Source organism: Maylandia zebra, linkage group LG12, assembly GCF_041146795.1.
Source record: "Maylandia zebra isolate NMK-2024a linkage group LG12, Mzebra_GT3a, whole genome shotgun sequence".
NCBI classification, from domain to species: Eukaryota; Metazoa; Chordata; class Actinopteri; order Cichliformes; family Cichlidae; genus Maylandia; species Maylandia zebra.
The window spans coordinates 28,780,304-28,801,914 of record NC_135178.1 but is presented as its reverse complement, the minus strand read 5'-3'; the positions used below and the strand labels follow the sequence as shown (position 1 = coordinate 28,801,914).

Genomic DNA, 21,611 nt, shown 5'->3' with positions numbered 1-21,611 from the left:
TAAGAACAGAGACGACAGGAAAGGAGACCAGCAAAGTGACTTTGGACATTTGACAGTCATTTAAATAAATTCTTATAATTCACGGATTAAATCAAGCTCTGAAGCTTAATTTATGATGGAGGTTTTTACAGAGAATAATATTGGATTATACTGCAATGCAAAGGTTTTCTCAGAAGTTTTCTGTTTTATTTTCTTTTTCTTTTGGTAATGATGTTTAAATAAAAATAACTATTATTAATATTAATAATAATAATAATAATAATAATAATAATAATAATAATAATAATAATAATAATAATAATAATAATAATAATAATAATGTAATTGTTAAAAAAAACAATATATTTTCAAGTTAAAATACTTACAGGTACATTAGGTATCTGTCTCTTCTTTCTCTTTGTGTAATTAACACTGATGTATTTAATAATACATATGAATATACGGACAAATGTTTTGGGCAATACACATGCCAAGAAGCTTCTGGTGCACAATTTTCCTGCTGATGTAAATGCCATAGGAGGTTTGCATATCTAGGAAGGAATATCCAGGAGTGAAGAAATTTTACAAAGTAATCTATTGCAACTGTAGTATCCTATTACAGTACCGTGCTCAAACTCAGCGTGCTCTTTAAAACAACCCATTCTTTCACATATGTTTATAAAGGCAGACTCTGTGGCTAGGTGCTTGATTTTATACATCTGTGTCAATGGAACTGAAAAAATGTTAATTGTGGCCCGATATCTTCCACAATATGGATATCTTTTCTTCATATAGTGTATTCATTATATTCCTTAGAACATTTGAGCAGACCTGTCAATCTGTTACAATACATGCTACATTTACAGGAAGGATATTATATTGATGTTTGGTAGTTCTTATTTCATTAATATGACATCAGGACAACTACCTTCAGTTTTGATACATTACACTGATGTTGTTTAGTCCTTGAAGGCTGGAATGTCAGAGAAGAAGAAAAAAAATTTTTTTTTTTGCTGTGCTATCAAAAATAATTGATATTTGGTGTTGAAAATAAAAACAGATTCAGTTGAAGTATTATAGTTTATTAAGTACTTTTATTTACAGTTAGGTTTATTCACATCCAAAGCACATTTAAAGAACAACACTATACTAGGTAACACAGTAACAAAATTTGTAAACATAACATTTAAATATACAATACCAAAGATATATTTAATTGCTCACAAACAGGAATTACACAACAAACTAATAAACTTGATTTAGTTATAATTTACAGCCGTATTTACAAAACTGGCATTATAATACACTGTCATCAATACTACATAAGTCCTTCATGAAATACTCCCATCCACACAACCAGACGGAGGTGACACACAAGAAGTATGAATCTTAAACAGCTCTCACACTAACGTCTGTCTTATGTGCAACAATCAACGTTCAGAAAGTTCAGAAATTATGGATTTGCTAAAGCCTGGTGTGATACTACCAAGTGCAGCCTCTAATAAGAGGTTGATCCATTCTTGTCTTTACACCCTACAACAATAACCAATCAGTTTTCTTACAAACAGCCTGTAGTAAGGGCACATCAGTGGATTTCATAAATATCCTCCCATCAGAGTTCAAGCTTTCCTCATCACTGCGCATTCAGGAGACTGATCAGTGCATAATTGCCCTTAATCCGCGAACAGATTTGTAGCCATTTTACAGGCCACTGCTGAGATAAGAGCAGCTCCACGACCGCTCCCCTCCTCTGACTGGATGAAGGTGATATCAGAGTGAGGTGTTAGGTCCCTGACGACTTTGTGGAACCTGTCACGGAAACTGAGACATACAAACAATTGGTCAGAACAATCTTCTCATCCTAATTTCTCTCACTTCCTCTTGTGTCTTTAGAACAGCTATCTAATAATTTTTAAGTTTAAGACACAAAATCCCTATACATAAATGTGTTTTGAATCTTCTACTTTCTGCTTCTCCTGTTCACATTCGACTATTTCTTTCTTCTTTTTTTGGAGAATTGACTTTTTCTTTAGAGCAGGTACATCTAATCTCATACGATTAAATTTGCTTATATATTTAAAAGGTTTAATTAAAGTATACACTATTCAAAAGTCTAAGAGCATTCCTTACCATGGGTGCAACTTGTAGACAGATCCATCGATGCCCACTGTGATCTTCATGGCTTCCTCGCTGCGTCTCTCCCGCATCAGGTTGATGACACCAGCGAGCCCTGTGGCGCACATGTGAGCAGAGCGAGTGGAAACACTCTCGCAGACCAGACGGACAATGTCACAGTCAAGCTCTGAGGGCAGAACTCCCAGCGAGGACAGGATGTTGTAGATTTGTTTTCTATCCCCAGTGTCACTGTAAAAAAAAGAGAGAGAGAAACATTTACAAATTCAGCTTCTAGAGGCACAATGCAGAAAATGTAGTGTGTTGAAAATATATTTTCTTTCATTTCTGGTTCCACTAAATATATAAAATTTAATAAACGCCACATGTTTTCATCACATAGACTATTTAATTTTGTCCTAATGAAATATTCCATTGATAAACTCAAGTCATGATCTGTTACTTTCTTCCATCTGTTCATATACAGATGTAATGCTTTCAGGCATAACAAATAGGATCTTTTGTCATATTTTTAATTGGCAGCATTCCTTTAAAAAAAATGTTTACTCAGCCCAGGTTAGGATACTCACCTCTCCACCTGTGAGACATAGCGTGTCTCAAAGCTTCCACGTGTCTTCAGCAGCTCTGAGGCTTCACCATTAAACAGCAGGTCTTCATTTACTAGCTTCATCATAACAAGCCTCACCAGTTCACCCATGTACTTCCCACTGATAAGCTTCTCATATCTGCAGGAGATAAGGGGGGAAAAGAAGAGAGAGAGAGAGGCAATTTTAATGACAGGAAAATATTTTATGGGAGATGTGAGGGAAAACGAGGGCTAAACAGGAATGATGTGTGTCATAAAACACATGAGCAAACAACTGTGACTGGTTGGGGAAAGAATGACAATGGGTTGGGAAGGCGACGCCGAAGCTAAAGAGGCTGAATGAGGTTGAGCTCTCTGCAAAATCTCTGCATAAAAGGTAAACAGCCATTAGGCTAACAGTTACTGGCAAGCAGCAGCAGAGATAGATGATTAACCCGACGTCCGCTTCATTGAACTCATCACTGACGTATGAGGGCTCTGGCCATTTACTACCATCCTGAGGAAAAATAGTGGGTAACTAAGCAACTGCACAGAAAGCTCAGGTGAGGGTCAGGTGAGTACTACCAGACAATGATAATGAGTTCAGAAAAAACATGTAACATGTTGTAAATGACTTAATTTACACTCCACGCCCACCACTTTAAGCCCTTCAAACAGGTGGCAGCCCTGACTGCACGTGTATTCAGTAGACGTTTGAAAATGAAAGAGCTGTGTGACATGTATGCTATATGTTTGAACTAAATATAATGTTCTGCGTTTACTCACAGCTGCTGTCCGGGGTTAATTGAGGCTTCGTCCACCACTCTGTCGTACTCCAGTCTAAAGTCCTCTAGCTCCCCGTTGTCTCCGAAAGCCCCCCATTCTGTGTTCACACACATCCGGCCCTCCTCCCCTTCAACCAGCTCCACAGTCCTCATTTCCTCCATGTAACATGCATTGCAACCAGTACCTGGTAAGAAAACAGACCCACAAACATTATATGGATGCTCATTTCTGCAAGAGTCTAGATATGAGTCAGACTTCAGGCTGGTTGCACGTGTGCATTTACAACTTCTTACCAACAATCATCCCGACTTCACAGCTGCGATCTTCATAATAGCAGGAAATCATCGTGGCAACTGTGTCATTCACCATGGCAACCACATCCATCTCAAAGTCCTGTGTGACGATACAAAATTTTAATTCACAGAATTAAATTCAACCACTATATCTACAGCTGTACTTTTAAGAAGAAAGAATCCTATACGTCCACCCACCCCTCGTCTCTTGATGGCGTCTCTGAGTAAACCCACAACATTGTTCCCTTCTGCACCGGAGGCCTTGAAGCCTTTGGTCCAGTTAAGCAGGATTCCCTGTTATGGTAAAAAAAAAAAAAAAAGAGAAGAAGTAAACTTTAAATGCATGACCTTTATTATACAGTGGTTTATTTATTATACCATCACCTACCTTAAATTAACATTACTAATCTTCATCTTTCCTTTGTCCAGAATATTCACTATCCCTTTGTGTTTTAGTCTCCACACCACTCAACCTGAGCTGTCCCTCTAGCATACTCATTTCTAATCGCATCTTTACATCTTAAACTCTGCCACCTCCTGTCTATCGTGGTTTTTTTGGTCATTTACTTGCATTGCTGAACAGACTGTTATACTGTTTATTGGCTCCCATTTGGGTATAAAAAGTGAAATCATCTCTGCTCTTCATTAATTTTTAGTTCTAAAGACATTTTGAAACATTTGTAAAATGTTTGTATAAAATGTTTGTTTTCTTGTTTTTATGACAGGTGGTCTAATAAATAAAGAACTGTAGATAAAAAGCTTCTACAAGTCCAGCAAATAAAGGAATTGTTAGAGGTAGAAGGGTATGAGAGTAAATTCACCCACCTTGTCAATGTCCTCATGTCGTACTGGAAAGGAGAACGTGAAACCCAGAGGAAGCTTCTTGTGCTTGATGTGGTGTTTGTCCAAGAAATCTGACATACACTCTGCTATGTAGTCGAATAGCTGCAGAGATATAAAAAAGTTATTTCACAAGAGTAAAAAAAGAAATGCTTGCTTCTATAGATAAATCGGAGTATTACTAACCATTTCAGCAGTCCCAGTCATGGCATCTTCAGAAATGGAGTACATTTGGTTCTTTGTTTCAACCTTGAAGCTCCTCTCTTCGTCTTCACCCACTTTCACAAGCATCACACGGAAGTTTGTGCCTCCCAGGTCCAGAGCCAAGAAATCACCAACCTCTATTGGGAGAAAACACCATACATTAGTCTTTCAGTGCTACATTAAACTTAAGTTCACATAGGAAAGACTTCATCTAAACACTGGCAATCCTCTCTTTCAGAAGTCATGACCCACCTGATCCTTCAGGGGTGGAGCAGACATAAGTTGGAAGCATTTTAACGCTAGCCTCTTCATGTGTCTCCAAACGCAATCCTCTCTCCATTTCACGCTGCATCCTCTTCATGATCTCTTTCAGGTCTTCTTTATTCAGCCTGAACTCGGACAGGATCTGGTCCACCTGCATTCAGAGGAGAGATGAAGTAGGTGAGAACCATTTGACACCATATTATAAACACCGGACAGAAACTTTAACAGGAACAAAAGAATCACAGCACCGGAAATTTGCTGACTACAAATCTTACCGCGATGACTTTATCAACCACAGAGTCGTAGCTACTAGGCAACTTCACCATCTGGTCGAGTTGAACGCTGACACAAGGCATCTTCACAGGCTTAACAAAAAATTCGCTTGCGTGTGTTTTTAGGAGTTTGGTGAGTGTGAGACCACCCAGTGTGTGTGTGCAGAGTGAGTGAAGTGTGAGTACCACTGAACAATCCTCCGCTGCTTTTATTCTCAGGTGAAGGGGGCTGGACACACCAAATCCTATCGCCCTCCCCTCCCCTTCCCAACCTCACCCCATCTGGCCAAAGAAGTGCAAACATACACAAAAGCCCACATGCACACAAAGAGGTATAACCTCTGGGCAAAGTTCTAAAATGTTTTGACCTTGTTCCTCAAGATATATTTCATGACGTGTTCATTTTATTGCAAGAAGACAAATTTTAACTTGTTTTTTTTATTGGCATAAGATTTTTAGTGTCATATTTTCTATTGTGTTATATTTTTTATTTAGTTAGAAGGTTTTGGGTTTTGTTTTGTTTTGTTTTTGCTCTAAATTCAGTTTAGTTTAGTGGTTTGGCTTGTTTTAGTGTTTACTTGTTGATTTTGTTGTATTGCTATTGGTGATATTTTGCAAACTTTTATATTTAAAAGCAAGATGATGCAATACAACAACACCAGCAGGCAATCACATAGACATCTGCATTTATTTAAATGGCTTCGTAAGCAGTAGTAATTGCTATAATAGTACAAAATCTTTTGTTAATTTTTATTTCTAAGTCTAGTTTTAATTTTACTTTTGACTGCTGTGTTTTAGTTTAGCTAAAGTTTAGTTAGAGTTTATTATAATGACTACGCTGATAGAAATAGTCAGATATGACATTTTGCCTTTACTCTATTTCTACAGAGGCTCTATCTTGGCTCAGTATACATTCATATTTTATTAATCGGTTATTTAAATACATAATCACAATTAAAAAAATTTATTTAATAAACATTAGGGCTACCACATAATTTTAATCTAATTCTGATTCTGTGATTCTGATTTTGAGCACTGAATATGTTTTAATGTTGTTCGCCTTTACTGCCGTGGTTTTCAGACTTCACAAAAAAGCCTGAAAACTCTCAAAAAATGCATTTTTGTTAAATTAGATCATAATAACATCACAATAAACGTGATCTCCCAGTAATATTATGTGATTTGTTAAGTTGAGGAACTCACTATCCATTAATGTTAAGTTTTAAGTTTTCAAGGTTATCTGTTACTTTTATATACGGAATTACTTTTAGCCTCAATCTACTTTAGAATGCTTTTTTTTTTAACATGACATGTCAACTAACCCTGTGGCCCAAACTTATAATTGATTTTTCTTTTAGAAGAACACCATGCAAAGCTATGGGGTTGCTCAATGTTAGACCTGAAAGATACTCTTATGTTTGCGAAACTGCAAACATGCCGAAATTAGAAATAAAAAGGGTTGAATGACCTCCAAAACTTAAAATAGCACGCCAGAGGTGAAGGTCTCCTCTGCTTATCAGCTCCAACAGTTTACCTGTCCAGAGGTAAGAGCTTTTTTTTTAGCTCTGACCTTTTTCTCTAATAGTTTGCTGGACCTGAGTTCAGGTTTTTTTTAGTAATGGCCTTGAGTTTTGAAGGATCAGCATCAGTACTGTGAGATAAGTAAACCCAATGACTTACTTTCAAGTTTGAATAGTCATTAACTGTGCATGTTATATGTATTTGTTGCTTTGGTATAACTATACAATGCTTAAAAATGAATAAAATAAAAATAATAAAATAAAATTACAACTTGTTTCTATCAGGTGGGATATCTGATATGTTTTTAAACTTTGGTCTCTTACATCTGACACATTTCTTGAAAATCTTTTGACGTTCTCAGCACTGAATGTGCATATACCAAAACAGTTCATACATGTGGTAGTTTGCCATAGTAAACCTGCAAAATGCTGCAACTTAATTCAAGTGAAGTATTGCTATCAAAATGACATGTTCCTTTGGCATGAGATCAACCAGAATGGTCAAAAAGATGTTTTGTCAGTGCTCTGATTTAAGTCTTGTCTTGTTACGTCTTCCCTGATGCCAAATATAACCTCTAACAGACTTCTTTATCAAAGAATAACTTCTTCTTTTTTTAAATCAAAGTGGATGGTCTTCTGATGCTGAAAGCAAAATGACATTTGCATTCATCTGTATGTAACATGAGGGAAAACATGTCTTGATGTATGCTCGATCATCCAGGTAAGGAAATCCCAGAAAGTTGATTCTGTTCATCTGGACGTAACGTTTTCAGTGGGAGAGACGTTTCGTCACTCATCCAAGTGACTTCTTCAGTCTCAGCTGAATGCAGGTTTCCCAGCAATATAAACAGTACATTTGCATAATGAAACTAGCACCACTGATAAACAATGGTTGGAAAAAGCTGCAGTCAGTTGAGACTGAAATAGTCACTTGGATATGTGATTAAATGTTTCTCCCACTGAAAACACTACGTCCAGAAAAACAAAACTTTGTGGGATGAAGGAAAACTAATTTATTTTACTGCAGTGGTCACACACTACACTAAATGCAGTTACAACAAAAGCTAAAAATGTTACACAAATATTGCTATTAATACCTAAAAATCGTAACTATGTTTACAGTAACAAATCTGTGCTGGAACTCACTGGATTCCAGCTGGCTTGGCCGCAGATTCTCACCAACCTCTCCTTCACAAGAAGTTGCTGCACTGTAATACTTTTAACTGTGAAGAAAAATTTAGTGCGTCTTCTTTCTGCTGCCTTCAAGTGTCATTCAACTGAGCCAAAGCCACTGAGGAAGCACTAATGTGTTTGTGATTTGTCTGATTTTTACTTGATTTTCACCAGCTGGTATGTGTTTGACTGATTCTAATAATAAAACAATATGATATTTTAAAGGGGGGGGGGTTATAATGCTGGGCGATGAAATTGTTAGAAGCATGTTGTAACACGCACGCAGTTTGTTTAGTTTGTGTCCATTTACAGGGAGAAATTGAATGTGTGCCAAGTGCTTGTCAATAGATGATTATCCAGTTAATTTAACATGTGGCCTGTTTGCACAGAAGCCTGCCTGAATGGATCTCCAGCTGTCTCTCGCAAAGTAAACTTCAGAGACTGAAGCAACTGTGTTGTTCGATTACACGAAAAGAAACACAAAGATCTGTAGCGTTATAGTGTATTACTACAAACTGTACATCAAGGACAATTCATTTGTTTAACCATGTTCATCAAAAAATTAGTGCAAGGAAATGGAAATATTTTAGCTCTGTCTTATCCTGTTTTCTGTATCCAACTGTAGCCATGATACAACAGATACTTAGAAGATAGTCATGCATTTATTTACCTTTTGCCATTAATAGTCCATTTATAGTATAATATCATATCATTGATATCAATATCATTGAATTGAGAACTATACTGTAGCTATACCCTTCTTCTAAAAGTCAGTGCATCATGTAATATGGCAAACACAATTTGTGACTTTTCCTGTGTACCTCTTTAGTTTACTGTCATGATTATGCATATGTTAATCTATCTGGAATGCATCTGTTCAGAAATTTATTTGATCACATTAAAATTTTGCAGATAGCTAGATTTAAAAACAAACAAAGAACTACTTCTTTACCTTTTCCATCGTATTACAATGATGATTAAATCCCAAGTGTCCTGCTGACCATTAGTGTTGGAGGTGGAGGTTCCCTCCCTTTAGGAGTTTTGATGATTCCCAAGTTGTTGCTCCTATGGTGTTTTGCCTCGGCATAGGTGCATGAAAGGCCCAACCATTATTATGTCCCCAGCATTTGGTCTACATAATGCTCAGCAGCAGCTTGAAACCACATTTACATATCTGCAGTTTTTCTACTTTCAAAGTTTTAAACAGAAAAATAAAATCTGCAGGCGTCCTAAATATCTTAAATAACTTTTGGAAATTTCTTCATTCTCGCAGATACTTTTGGCAGAAAGTATAAAAACAAAAAGAATTTGTCTTAACTCTTACACACAGTAAACTCAAACCTTCATTGATAAATAGCCTAAATTACATCCTAAAGAATATGTATGGGAAAAAATGTAGTATTAATTTTTGCTATCTACGTATGTATCTACTTATTACACACATAAATGCTACATATTTTAAATATTCAAACATTTGTTTCTAGGCAAAAACCTATGGACGTCTTCATTCTTGTTAGCGCTTCCAGTTAATATCCACGCAATGAGTATGCCATCCAAGAGTCAGTTAAACAAGAACAACAAGACAATAAATTATCCAACCAAACCTTTGTTGCATTGATAAATCCTAACATCTTTAAACAAAAATGGAGAAAAATATGAAAGCAACCTCCAGTTTGTAGGCAAACTTCTCACTGACAGTATCTCAACTCAAACAAAATTAGTTCCAGGAAAAGAAACCTCATTTCTCCCTTCAGTGCAGCTGACGATCATCAGATTCACCTAAATACTTACTGGTTTCCATGCCAATAGGATTTCAATGTGTCACCAAGGAAATGAATAACAGGCTCACATCTGACATGGAAAACACTTACTTACACTGAGTTAAATGCCCAGGAGGAAATTGCTAAATGGAGCAAGATTACCAGAAAAAACATGAATTGAGGTTGCCATAAAACAGCTGAATGTTAAAATAGTTTTGGGGCTTTTAGGGTTGTTGGGTTTTTTTTTTTGTTGTTGTTGTTGTTGTTTTTTACAGATTAAGGACATAATAATAATAATAATAATAATAATAATAATAATAATAATAATAATAATAATAATAATAATTCTACAATTAGTATAAAAGCACATTAAATATCAATAAATATGGTTGAAATGTTGAAACATATCACCATTTAAACCAGTTATTACAATCTCATAATCCTGCTAATCTAAACTGATAAAAATTAGATTTGCTGCATCCAATAATGTACATAGTACCTTAGATGAAAAATAAATATGATCCGTTTAAGACTGACTGTTATCCATCCGTGTGTCTAAGATTTCCCTCCGTGTAAATACGTTTATATTAGGTAGATATAATATCGCTTTGAATCTGGCAACCAACCGGAACTATTAGCACAGCGGTGTGCGTGTTTACAGCGGAGTGAATGTCAGATTGCACCGTTTGGGGACCGTGACGTGGTGATTGGTCACTTTAAGTTCATGTTAAAAACTGTTAAGTTAGCGCTAACTATACTGTGACTAGTTTGGTGGACGTGTTTCGTGCATACCCACGAGTTTTATTTTAATACGGAATTTGACTTTTTCTGTCTGTTTTTACTGGAATCAGACGGTTTGCGATAGTTTTAGCTGGTAAGTTAGCCGAGGCCTGCCTTAGAGTAGATAGCACCTAGAGCTAATCTGATTAAATTTTGTAATTTTCTTGACAAGTTTAAAACTTGAATCAACTTCTTTGCAGTCTTTGCTTTTCGCCGTCAGTCAGCCTGTTAATCCCATCTGTAAGGAGGGAAAATTGTTAATCTAAGATGACTATGGCTGAGAGTAAACAGTTAGCCTACAAGCTTTTATCTAGGCGGCGACTGCTTTTGCTGCGAGCTTCACATCGTTGAAGTTTCCCTTTTTTGTTAGCAGGGAAGCTAGTTAGCTGAGCCGGATAAAGGATAATGCTCTCATGTGATTGTTTTTGTGTTATCAGGACTGTGTAACTGACACACGAACCGGTGGCAATATGAAGCTCTACAGTCTCAGCATCCTCTACAAAGGAGCGACCAAATCCAATCTTCTCAAAGCGGCCTACGACCTGTCCTCCTTCAGTTTCTTTCAGCGCTCCAGGTGCGTCTCACTAACGAAACGAAACAGTTTTTACTGTAGTTTACTGACCCGTGCCTCACACATCACGGGTAGTATTTATTTCACTATTTTTAAGTGTTTCCTTCTCTACACTAAGAATTGCTTTGGTTTGTTTAGCATTCAGGAGTTCATGACCTTCACCAGTGCCTTGATTGTTGAACGAACATCTCAAGGAACCCGTGCCTCTGTCAAAGAACAAGGTAAACAGATTTAGAGTGTTTTAGGTGTGGCCCTGTGATGCAGTGATTAGTGCTGTTGCATCAGAGAGGACCCTACAGATTCAGGGTAACCTTTTGCCAAGTATCCTCTTACAGTGGTATTGGTATAAAAGGCTGCACATTAGCCGCTTACATGGATAACTAAAGACTATCACAGATCTCAAAGGACGAGAAAAATAATTTGATATATAACAGTTGTGATTTGTAATATCATAAAGAAATGACTTCCTGCAGTGTCCTGTGTCACAGCAGGGCAGAAGGAGATTTCTGCTTAAAAGTGATTTGATGTTTGACTGGGAAATTGTGATGGGGCTGTAACATGTTCTCTGGCCTGAAAATGGACATTTTAAGTCAAGTTTAAACAGTTGGAGATAATAAAGTAAAATGTAAGCTGTCTCAAAACAATGATGCTAAACATTTCCTTGTTCCTAGAGTACACAGACTGCTTTTCCTCTCTTCAATTTCATGCAGGCTGAATCATCATATAATGTGACATGGACTTTAGCAAATGTCATTACAGAATTATGCTTCATAATCAGTGTGTGTTGTTTGTTTTTATTTTGGGAGTCTTATGGAGAACATTTTGCTAAGTTGTATTTTAATAAGTTTTTTTATTCTTTGGCCCTTCTTCAATGCACCAGTAGACACAGTAGTTTTCCTGTACAATAAGATCGGGTGAAAATTGTTCTGATAACAACACACCTTGCTCCTTTGTTTTTTTTTTTTCTTTTCAGAGTACCTGTGCCATGTGTATGTGAGAAATGACAATTTGGGTGCTGTAGTCATCGCAGATACTGAATATCCACAGAGAGTCTGTTTCACATTGCTTGACAAGGTGGTTTATATTTTTTTTTTTTTTTTTTAAAAAAATATATATATTATGAGACTTGTTGTTGTGATTTCAATATTGACATTGTTTTGTTTTGTTTTTTAGGTATTAGAGGAGTTCTCTAGGCAAGTGGACAGTATAGACTGGCCTTCTGGTAATCCTGACACCATTAACTACAAAGCCCTTGACATTCACCTCTCTAAATACCAGGTCAGTTTGGTTTACTTCTCAGAATTTATTTTAACGAAAGATCTGATAGTGTATGACTGCAACTAGACTGTTTGTGTGATTTTAAAACAATATCAGAAGGACTCCATAATCACCAGATTCTCACATCATTTGGCAGAATTTACTTGTATAGTGCGAAATGCATCTACTTGATAGCTGGTTGTATTTTTGTATTTATCCACAGAACCCCAGGGAAGCTGATGCAATGACCAAAGTGCAGGCAGAGCTGGATGAGACAAAGATCATTTTGGTAAACCACCATTCATACATAAATCAAAGTAGAGAAGTGTCCACATTAATTTATACTCAAATTTTGCATTGCATGAGAACACAGAAAGAGATGATGGACTCTTAAAAAAACTTTTTAATACATGCTTTCAATTACTTCAGAAATCAGATGTGTTCATAGTTATTCCTTATCCCTCTGGAATGCAGATGGAAAAGCCATCACAACTTATACCTTACTAAAACTTAGGAATGAAGCACAAAAACGCATTTTTTTTGTTCCTTTTACATTCACATTTTTATGTTCTTTAGACATTTATTAACTTCTCTGGAGTTAGACATACCCTGGGTATGTTGAACTCGCTTTATAGCATAGGGTTCAGATTGGCAAGGATTGGAAAGGTTTGCATTTGGACTTTATGTTATCCTGTCATCTGACAAAATGTAATGGATTGAAAGGCAACTTTCTCTTATTAACTGCAATTTTTAACCATATTGGGCAATCTATTTAACTAAAGCAAAGTTGTAGTGTTTCTGTTGTTTCATAAATAAATATTTTGTTGTCTGCAGCACAACACCATGGAAAGTCTGCTGGAAAGAGGAGAGAAACTGGATGATCTTGTGGCAAAGTCGGAGCATCTGGGAAACCAGTCTAAAGCCTTCTACAAGACTGTAAGTTTGAATGACTGACCTTATTGACATTATGCTAAATTTCAAGACTGTGCGCTGAATTTACTAAGCAGGGCAAATTATTTGCATATTTGTTTGTGTTTAACCTTCAGGCACGGAAACAGAACTCTTGCTGTGAAATCATGTGATGTCGCTGCCTCGTCCTTCTTGGACATGCCTCTCTATCTCTGCCTTTCTGCTTTTCCTACAACTCCCATCATCCACCTGCCACCAGCTCTCAACCAAGACAGTTCAGGGGCCGTCAAATCCAAGATGGGACACCGAGAAGAGAGCAAGAAAGGATGGCCAGTCTGAAATGCGACCTCTGCGGATTGTGACTGATGGGGGCTGAAGGAGTGATGGGGTTTGGTCAGGGGGGAAAAGTAACATGAATTATTTTTAACCATTGAAAAGGTAAACATCTGTGCAGTTTTTCAGTACCAGCCGGAGACATAAGTGTGACGTCGTGTATTGGTGATGTGTCGTTAAAATGTCTTCAAACCATTTAATGTTATTTTGATTGAATCAGATCTTGACTGTCTGGTCTCCACTCTTAAAATTCGAAGTAGTATTAACCATGGTTGTGCTACTGCTTCATGGCAACTCTGACAATCCCACAGTCTTATCTCTGTTCATTCGGCGTGTCAGCATTGCAGTTCAGTCCTTCTGTGCCCACAAGGTGGCCCTGCTCATTCACTTTATGGTTTCATGAACCTCAGTGCTGAGGTCAGTAGAAATACTCTAAAATGAGCCAAGACAGCAGATTGCTGTTTTGACATGTGATAGCTGCTTAGACAGAGATTTTTAAACTTCTCTTCTGTACAGGGTTCGGTTACATAATTTCTTTCTTGTTGAAATCGTTAACATTCCCACTTTGGATAACTGCTTTGTTAAGTGATGATGAAAATGCTTGAAGCTAATGAGAAGTCGGAGATTAGATATAAAATGTATAACGATGTTTGCCATAGATGCAGCCTTATTACAGTGTGACTAACATGAAACCCGCTGCTGTGTTTGCACTCATTTACGATGTGTACCGTAGCCATGCTTCCATACTGATATCCCACACACAACACTTAATCAGGTTTTTGTGTTTGGACGACTTGTACATCTGTCTGTAATCCCTCTGGGATCACTGGCATTTTACCACCCTTTTTTTTTTTTTTTTTTTTTTTTTTTTTGACAATGGTGATTCTGGGTAACCTCAGGTGCTCATGCACTCTCTGCCCTGTTTTTGTGTGCTGGTCAAGTTTTGATTAAATTAAGTTTAAAGTGAGAACAAACAATTGTTGACTAATATTTTAGACCCCACTTACTTTAAGACACTCCATGACCGACGCGGTTTGACTAGAGGAGCTTTGTTTTTTCCTTTGGTGGTAGGGGTAGAAAGTTCATTCTTCAGGAAGATATGCCTTTGGTTGTGCATTTTAGATGTTTCTCCATGCTCTTGTCTGTTGTATGTGTGTGTCTGTGAGTGTGAGTGATTTTTGTGAAATATACCATCCGGCTTCAGGCTCTATTAATGCTGTGTGCCTGCGTGTGTGTGTGTGTGTGTGTGTGTGTGTGTGTGTGTGCGCGCTGAGGTTTGTATGTGTGATCTGGAGTTGCTCTTTCTGCTTTTACAGTGTAAACCTTTGTGCAATATCTGCAGACTGTTTGTGTGATTCTCTTTAATGGAGAGAAAAACAAATATTTCTCATAAATTAACTTTTGTGTATATTCTATTCATATGACTAATTCCCATATGAAGGTTGTCCAGGGTTGTTTCTGGCAAATTTCTTTCTTTCTTTTTTTTTCTTTCTTTTTTCCCCCTGCAATTTTCCAATTAACAAGTTAAATTTGATTGTCTGTCTGATCTGTGGAGTTATGCTGTGGCTATTTGCAGGTCAGGTCTTACTCTGACCAGTGTATTAAACGGTCTGCATTAAACATATTTTGGTCAAGATGTGGTCTTCAAATTCAAAACGGAGACTTCTGATAATAAATGAATTTTCTGTCTGTGTTAACGTTTTGTTTTTGGAACACTGACTTGTTCAAACACTGTTTGCAGAACATGTAATCTTGCTTAGATAAAAAGCCGAGTGTTTTGCTGTGTCCCATGTCCTTATTGTTTTATCTATCCGAGTGGAAGTGCGTTTATCAGGGTGAATGTGGTGGCAGGAAAACACTGTATACACTCACTGAAAATCAGTAGTCCTGCTGTAAATATAATTATCTTGGATCAGCATACTTTTGCGATATGTGACGGCTTTCTTCCTGCAGGAAGTTGGGCCGATCTGGCGCCTCCTTCACTTGCTGTAGGAAATGTAACTTTAAAGAAATGTTAAAATGGTGTAGCCATGCAGCGTGGCTTAAAGTGGAGTTGTTATGCTCAGTTTCATATTTCGTTCTTGGACTCCTACTTGAGCAGCTTTGTATGATTTACATTTTAAAATAATCCTCATATCTTTTAGGACGCATTGGCGTAGGCCCCAAAAAATAAAGCAATCAGTTTTAACTCCTTCATTTTAATTTCTATATTTATTTTAATTGGCTCCCTCTTTGTGTGTCACCAGCGTCACACAGAGCCAAGACCAGTGAAGCAACTTTTTGAAACAGTCTTTGGAGCAATTTAAAAGCCTGACACTTATTCACACTCAGTGTATTATCTTAAGTTTAATATGAAGAGCAACCATTGTAGCGGTATACATGACAGAAAATAATGAGGGCATTAGTTCCACTTCATTGTAAATTAAGCATCAATGAGCCCTTTTAATCAAAGGTTAGTCCAAGTGATAAACAAGCAAGTATATGTTGCATTTCCTTAATATTACAGCATTATAGAGCACATAAGAATCAATTTACTTATGTAGCCTAATCGTTTCTACACTGCGTCGAAAATTAGCAGCAAGCTTGTGTGCGCTGTTGTACGAGTTCAAAAAGAAGCACATGAACGCACCACGAGAGGTGCGTCTCAGGGCGCCGCTGAGGTGAGAAAAACAGCATGAGTTGATGAAGTCTGGCCGCACAGCCCTGAAAATGTGGACGGAGATGAAAAACAAAAGCAGCGCTCTAACCAATAACGGAAATAGTTCAAAGGTGAGAAGGAAGCGCTTTTTGTGTGTTTTGTGAGCGACAATGTACCAAAAACAAGTCTGTCGGGATCTGTCTGACGACGGTTACACGGTACTGATTTACGTGTTTATAAGCGGGCTTGTTTGATTGTTTTTACTGGGAGCGTAACCTGTTCCTGTTCTGTTTGGCTGTAAGTAGATTCACACGCTCAAGCGTTGCTCTGGCGCACACGTTTTACATTTTCTTGGACATTCTCTTACCTTTGTGCCTGTCGATGCCCCCCAAACGCTCCGATTTTTCACCTTAACTTCCTGCAGCAAGTTCCTACATCTGCTGTAACACACGTTAGATGTACACGTTTTTAACAAAGAAGGCGAGTTAAAAGTGTGTGTGTGTAGGCAGCACTCTTGTGTTCAAACCCGAATGTTTTGCTTGCACTTTCAGATGGTCGACCGAGATCTCGGGGAGCAGTTGTCACATGCGGTGCAGCAGAGCAATGGTAGGTCTTATCTCTTCCTTGAGGTTTTCTCATACCTGTCTTCTTCCTCTTGGGTTGGAATCGTAAGTTCACCAGAAGAGTCCCAAGATAACAGAATGAAAGAGATGCTGCAATATTTTGTAGTGTTTTCATTTTAGGCACGGTATTATGCGTGGATAGTAACTCCACCAAAAAGTGCCTTAACTACCTGAAACTCGATGAAAGAATCCAATAAATTCACTTCAGGTGAATTCCATTCAGTCCATTCTATTTATAGGGAGCAAAAAAACAACATGGCACAGTTTCAGTGACGCCCAATAGTCTCTGCTCAACACGAACGCATAGCAATAACTTGCACAAAAATGCAAATTATTTACTGTGTTATGCAACAACTGTGGGTATGGATTACACGAAAGGGGTGTTTCTGATTTTAATGGAGACAGTGAGGATCAACCAACTGCTTCTGGAACTGTTCATGTAGTAAAAAAGTGTGCTCACTGAGAAGGAAGCATGTGTATTGCAGCAGTGTGAGCACTGTGTAGATTTGAATCTTTAACTGACACAGTTTCACCAGCATCACAGCAAAAGCTGCTTGGGAATAAAATTGTTGAATCCCGATCAGAGTATTTCACAATTATGTTATTTATTCAGTGTTAATTCAATGTTGTTTATGTCCTTTACACTCACATGGAACTTTTAAGTAAAAATTTAAAATACTGTGTCATATTTTTACATTTGTTACGCAGGCAAGTATATATCTTAAATAGACTTTTTTTTTAGCTGTGGATTCATGTATTTCTGTTTTCTTCCTTGTAAAGTTTCTACTGCAGCTGCCACTCATCCCAACTCAAAGGACTCTCCTACTTTTACTAATGGAATGATCCCAGGTGAGCATAATTTTTGTCTAAAATTAAGTTTTTCTACACCATGTAGGGCCTGTTGCAAAGAGAGAGAGAAAACGTGAAATGGACCACCTTCAGTCAACAACTAACAAAAATGCCTGTTTCTCCCAGAGAGTCGAGACTGAAAATAAACCGAATCAAGTTACACAACCAACAGTCAGCCAAGCTTGAAAACACCTTAGAAACACTTTACAGTTATTTTAGGAGTGTGACTGCAAAATACTGTCTGACTTTGGTCAAATTGTTTAGGGCTATATTTATTGAATGAGCCATAAACACAAATATGATGCTTTGCTGTTGTGCTGTGTGTGAGTTTGTGTTTGTATATGACCTTTTTGATATCCTGCATGGTTTTGTTGAGACACGGAGGCAGATTTTTCTCTTATCTTCGGACCCTTGTGCTAAATAAGCTTTGCACCCCTGTGACTTTAGATTGCTCTTGTTGTCATGTTGCTGTTTGCTCATGGAGCTCCTGTCGGTGTGACCGGACGTGTTTCGCCGTTGAAGTATGCGTATGCTTGACCAGAGAATTCAAACTTAAAAGTTGTTTTAAAGTTCAAAACTTTAGAGGGCTAAAAAAAAAGAGCATATAGCACATCTTAAGTAAACTGCGCTTCTGTAAGCAAAGTTTGTGGTACACTTTTTATCTGATGTTTGAGATAAGTGTAAGTGAAGAGGATCAAACACCCAGAACTTGAAAGTCGAATGAAATCCCATCATTATTATTAGGTGCAGTCATACATTTTAGGGACAGTGGTCATAAAAATAAAAAACCTACCTGATGTAAATTTGATGTCTCTCTCCTTCAGTCATTTCCTTGTGTATCTGGAGGGGTTTTTTTTGTTTGTTTGTTTGTTTTTTAAACATCGCTGCCTGGAAGGCCCATTGTGCACAGAGCAAACATCAACTTATGTGGCAAAGGATCAACCCTGGTAATGAGAGCTGATTCTGTAGCTACAGCCCGGAGAGACAAATAGCAGTTTTAAGATGATGACTTCAGGTTTCTTAGCGTATCAGGATAAATGCATGACCTGAAGCATCCTCTTGTTGTGTTATCCATTAACACAACAACTCCAAATCCAAAAAGTTGAGATGCGATGTAAAAACAAAATGGAATTTTGACTTTGGTGGTAGCAACACATCTCAAAAAAGTTGAGATGTGGTTTCTTTGGTTTTTTTGGGGGTTTTTTGGGGTTTTTTTTTTTTTTGTTTTTTTTTTTTTTTTTTTAAAACAGCGCTCTGTAAACATCTGGGAACAGAGGAGACCAGCTGCTGGACTTTTGTGAGAGGACTTTCCTTCTGTTGTCTGATGTAGGATTCTAGCTGCTCAGCAGTTCTGGTTCTTCTTTTCAAACTGTTTGTTTCATGATGCACTAAATATTTTAAAGTGATAAAAGGTCTGGTCTGCAGGCAGGCCGCTTCCCTGAAACAAAAATGCAAGTCAACACGCTACCAATTTGACACACTGGAGGAAAAGCTGTGCACTGAGATGCAGAAAAGAAAGATGCTCATGAAGGGGAGGGGGCAAATTTAACTAAAGGATTTTTATATTATTTTTTTAACACCATGCTATGGTAAGGTATTTTCATCCATCTGTTTACAGTTTACAAGAATCGGCACTTCTAGAGTATTTTTAAGATTTTTGTAAAACCTACACACACCGACCAGCTAAAGGGTTTTCACCCAAACTGTCCTCAAGGTCAAGTTTATATTTGTCATTTCACACCTTTTTTTTTTTTTTCTTTTTTTTTTGGTGACTTTCCTGTCACCATTCTATTAGGATCTGGTCATATGGTCAATGCTGCGACATGTTGATGTGTTAAGTGCGTCTCTGTAATCATAATATTCCTAAATTGATATGATTGTTTGCGAGGGTCCTTCTCTTATTCACACTCATTGTGAAGTAGAGCCAACCAATGACAAGAAAACTCATCAAGTTCTCTGTGTACTTTACACACTGCAGTAACCTGTGAATTGTGATGGATCGTGAGTCAGATAAGGAATTACAGCATCGCTGTTCAGGTTTTGTGGGTGGAGTCCCAGAATTTATAACTGCACTTTATATTGTCTTTGTATCATAAGAGATTAGAGGTCTAAGAAGTGGCAAAAGAAATGCACGAAGTGCTAAACAGGATTCGTCTTGTTTTTTCTTGCAGAGTGAATCTTTCTTTTAATACTATTAAGCAAATAGATAGGGAAATGAGGAGTGTGTATATGAGCATATAGAGCCATATAACAGTTTTTATTATCTGTTTAAGAACAGATGAATTCAGTAATAAAAGCATGTAAACAAATTATGCATGCTTGTCAGATATTACAGAAGCAGCATATCGTACGACGCTTCCCTTAGAGATTTAAGTGCTAATGCATGATATGAATGAATTTGTAAAACATGAATGTTTTTGTGCTTTTTAGGTTCCATTGCAGCCGCATTGTTCATCGCCTTTTTGCTTGGACTGTATGCTATTCTGTGGAAGTGTATGGTGTCACCGCCACAACGGTAAGGAACGGGTGCAAGTTGAAACTTGATTTTGCCGAAGCTTCTGTTGGATCTTGTTGACACTGTAGTTGAGCAAACAGCAGTTTGTTCACCTGCTTTTAGGGGGTCACACGTCTGAACTTTGTATCTGAGCTCGTCACAAAAACACAAATTGTGCCCCATTTCTTGATAAGCACCTATTCCATTTCACTGCTTTATTGCATGCAAACACACTCATTTGTGTTGGTTGTCTCGTTTTTTTTCTCTCCAGAAAACACAACAAGTTGAGGGTAAGAGTACATCAGAGAGCTTCTATGTGAAGACATGGACGATATCTGGCAGCTGTTCTGTTATCTTGGATTTTAAATTTCATGGACATTGGCTAAACTAAATGGATGAGCCACATGTGCCTCCTCAGCTTTACGGTCTGCTGGTGGCTTCTGTTTACTTAAAGAGTCATGGTGACGTTAAACACTGTTTTGGCAGGTCAGTCTGCTTTTTCTGTTTTCTGTGAATTATGCACTACTGAGGGAGGCTACAACTCGCTCCAGTGACTATTGAGCTGCATGTAAATGACTCTAAGACAGAGAGAATATAGTATTTCTTTTTTTTTTTAGTATATGTAGCTATTTAAGCTTTTTATTTCTCAACTGTACCAAATGGATCTTTATATTTTAAGCATGTGTCCTTATTTCGTTTTAGCATTTCTTTATAATATTTTGGATTTGATTATCAGATCAGAGTAGCATTCACCATTTTATCCTGTTCTGTCACCTAGTGGTGCCTCAGACAAGCTTATGTGCGCAATTGCTCCTCAGGATTTTGTAACTACTGTATGAGTCTATAATAAAAGTATTTTTTACATTTAGTGGATGCGACTGTTTGGTGAATCTAATCAACTACTTTCTTTGTTTATTTTAGGTGTTTATAATATGGGCTGAGTAAAGTTCTGAGTCAATAGTTTCAATATCTCTCAGGCTGTACAGCACCTGTTTTTGTTTCTTTTGGTCTTTTTTTCTCCAGAATTCATGCAGAAATGTTAATGGAAAAAAGCAATCGACAGCTTAAGTGCTCATGTGACTGTAATGAGGAATCTATTCTGATTTACCAGTCATGTAGTCCTGTGTGACTCAATTTAAATCTATGTGAAAGAAGCAAAGGAGGAGAAAAAGTATTTCTGGTCTTTTCTATGCTATACACATACATATACATATGCTATACTGCATGTCTTTGATGAACCACATTTTCTTAAGTCTGAGCAGTTATTTCTGTCATATCAACTCAGATGTGACTCATTTTAACCATTTTTGACGCTTGGCTCTTCATAACGAGCGAATGTGGGGGAGAAGTGTCAGGTGGAGGAAGCTT

General features: G+C 37.4%; 2 protein-coding genes across 5 annotated transcripts; one reads left to right on the top strand and one right to left on the bottom strand.

The window, feature by feature from the left end:
• Nucleotides 1-1,045: 1,045 nt before the first annotated feature.
• On the bottom strand, nucleotides 1,046-10,369 carry gck (glucokinase (hexokinase 4)). 3 transcript variants are annotated; one of them, XM_004546992.3, is made up of 10 exons: nucleotides 10,289-10,369; nucleotides 5,053-5,215; nucleotides 4,783-4,937; nucleotides 4,582-4,701; nucleotides 3,955-4,050; nucleotides 3,757-3,856; nucleotides 3,464-3,647; nucleotides 2,682-2,837; nucleotides 2,110-2,343; nucleotides 1,046-1,800 (listed from the first exon to the last, which is right to left on the bottom strand). In XM_004546992.3, exons 2-10 carry the CDS (start codon nucleotides 5,159-5,161, stop codon nucleotides 1,653-1,655), a joined length of 1,302 nt encoding a protein of 433 aa, XP_004547049.3. In that variant the 5' UTR covers nucleotides 5,162-5,215; nucleotides 10,289-10,369; the 3' UTR covers nucleotides 1,046-1,652. The 3 variants fall into 3 exon arrangements, with proteins under 3 accessions (XP_004547049.3, XP_076747126.1, XP_004547048.3); XM_076891011.1 differs by lacking the exon at nucleotides 10,289-10,369 and adding an exon at nucleotides 8,982-9,990; XM_004546991.5 differs by lacking the exon at nucleotides 10,289-10,369 and adding an exon at nucleotides 5,340-5,555.
• A 52-nt stretch (nucleotides 10,370-10,421) lies between these two features.
• On the top strand, nucleotides 10,422-21,111 carry ykt6 (YKT6 v-SNARE homolog (S. cerevisiae)). Of its 2 annotated transcripts, none has more exons than XM_004546994.3 (12): nucleotides 10,422-10,492; nucleotides 11,007-11,143; nucleotides 11,279-11,361; nucleotides 12,114-12,214; nucleotides 12,314-12,418; nucleotides 12,621-12,686; nucleotides 13,232-13,333; nucleotides 13,444-16,408; nucleotides 16,829-16,883; nucleotides 17,681-17,749; nucleotides 20,180-20,264; nucleotides 20,515-21,111. In XM_004546994.3, exons 2-8 carry the CDS (start codon nucleotides 11,040-11,042, stop codon nucleotides 13,477-13,479), a joined length of 597 nt encoding a protein of 198 aa, XP_004547051.1. In that variant the 5' UTR covers nucleotides 10,422-10,492; nucleotides 11,007-11,039; the 3' UTR covers nucleotides 13,480-16,408; nucleotides 16,829-16,883; nucleotides 17,681-17,749; nucleotides 20,180-20,264; nucleotides 20,515-21,111. The 2 variants fall into 2 exon arrangements, with proteins under 2 accessions (XP_004547051.1, XP_004547050.1); XM_004546993.5 differs by having other exon boundaries at nucleotides 10,445-10,663.
• Nucleotides 21,112-21,611: the final 500 nt, after the last annotated feature.

Bases quoted from the DNA above. Each gene is read 5' to 3' on its own strand.
- ykt6 (XM_004546994.3), top strand. From the start codon at position 11,040: ATGAAGCTCTACAGTCTCAGCATCCTCTACAAAGGAGCGACCAAATCC. The intron at 11,144-11,278 runs GTGCGTCTCACT...TGGTTTGTTTAG, and splicing joins AGTTTCTTTCAGCGCTCCAG to CATTCAGGAGTTCATGACCT. The intron at 12,687-13,231 runs GTAAACCACCAT...TGTTGTCTGCAG, and splicing joins ATGAGACAAAGATCATTTTG to CACAACACCATGGAAAGTCT.
- gck (XM_004546991.5), bottom strand. From the start codon at position 5,420: ATGCCTTGTGTCAGCGTTCAACTCGACCAGATGGTGAAGTTGCCTAGT. The intron at 5,216-5,339 runs GTAAGATTTGTA...CTCTGAATGCAG, and splicing joins TGGTTGATAAAGTCATCGCG to GTGGACCAGATCCTGTCCGA. The intron at 2,838-3,463 runs GTGAGTAAACGC...TATCTCCTGCAG, and splicing joins ATTAACCCCGGACAGCAGCT to ATATGAGAAGCTTATCAGTG.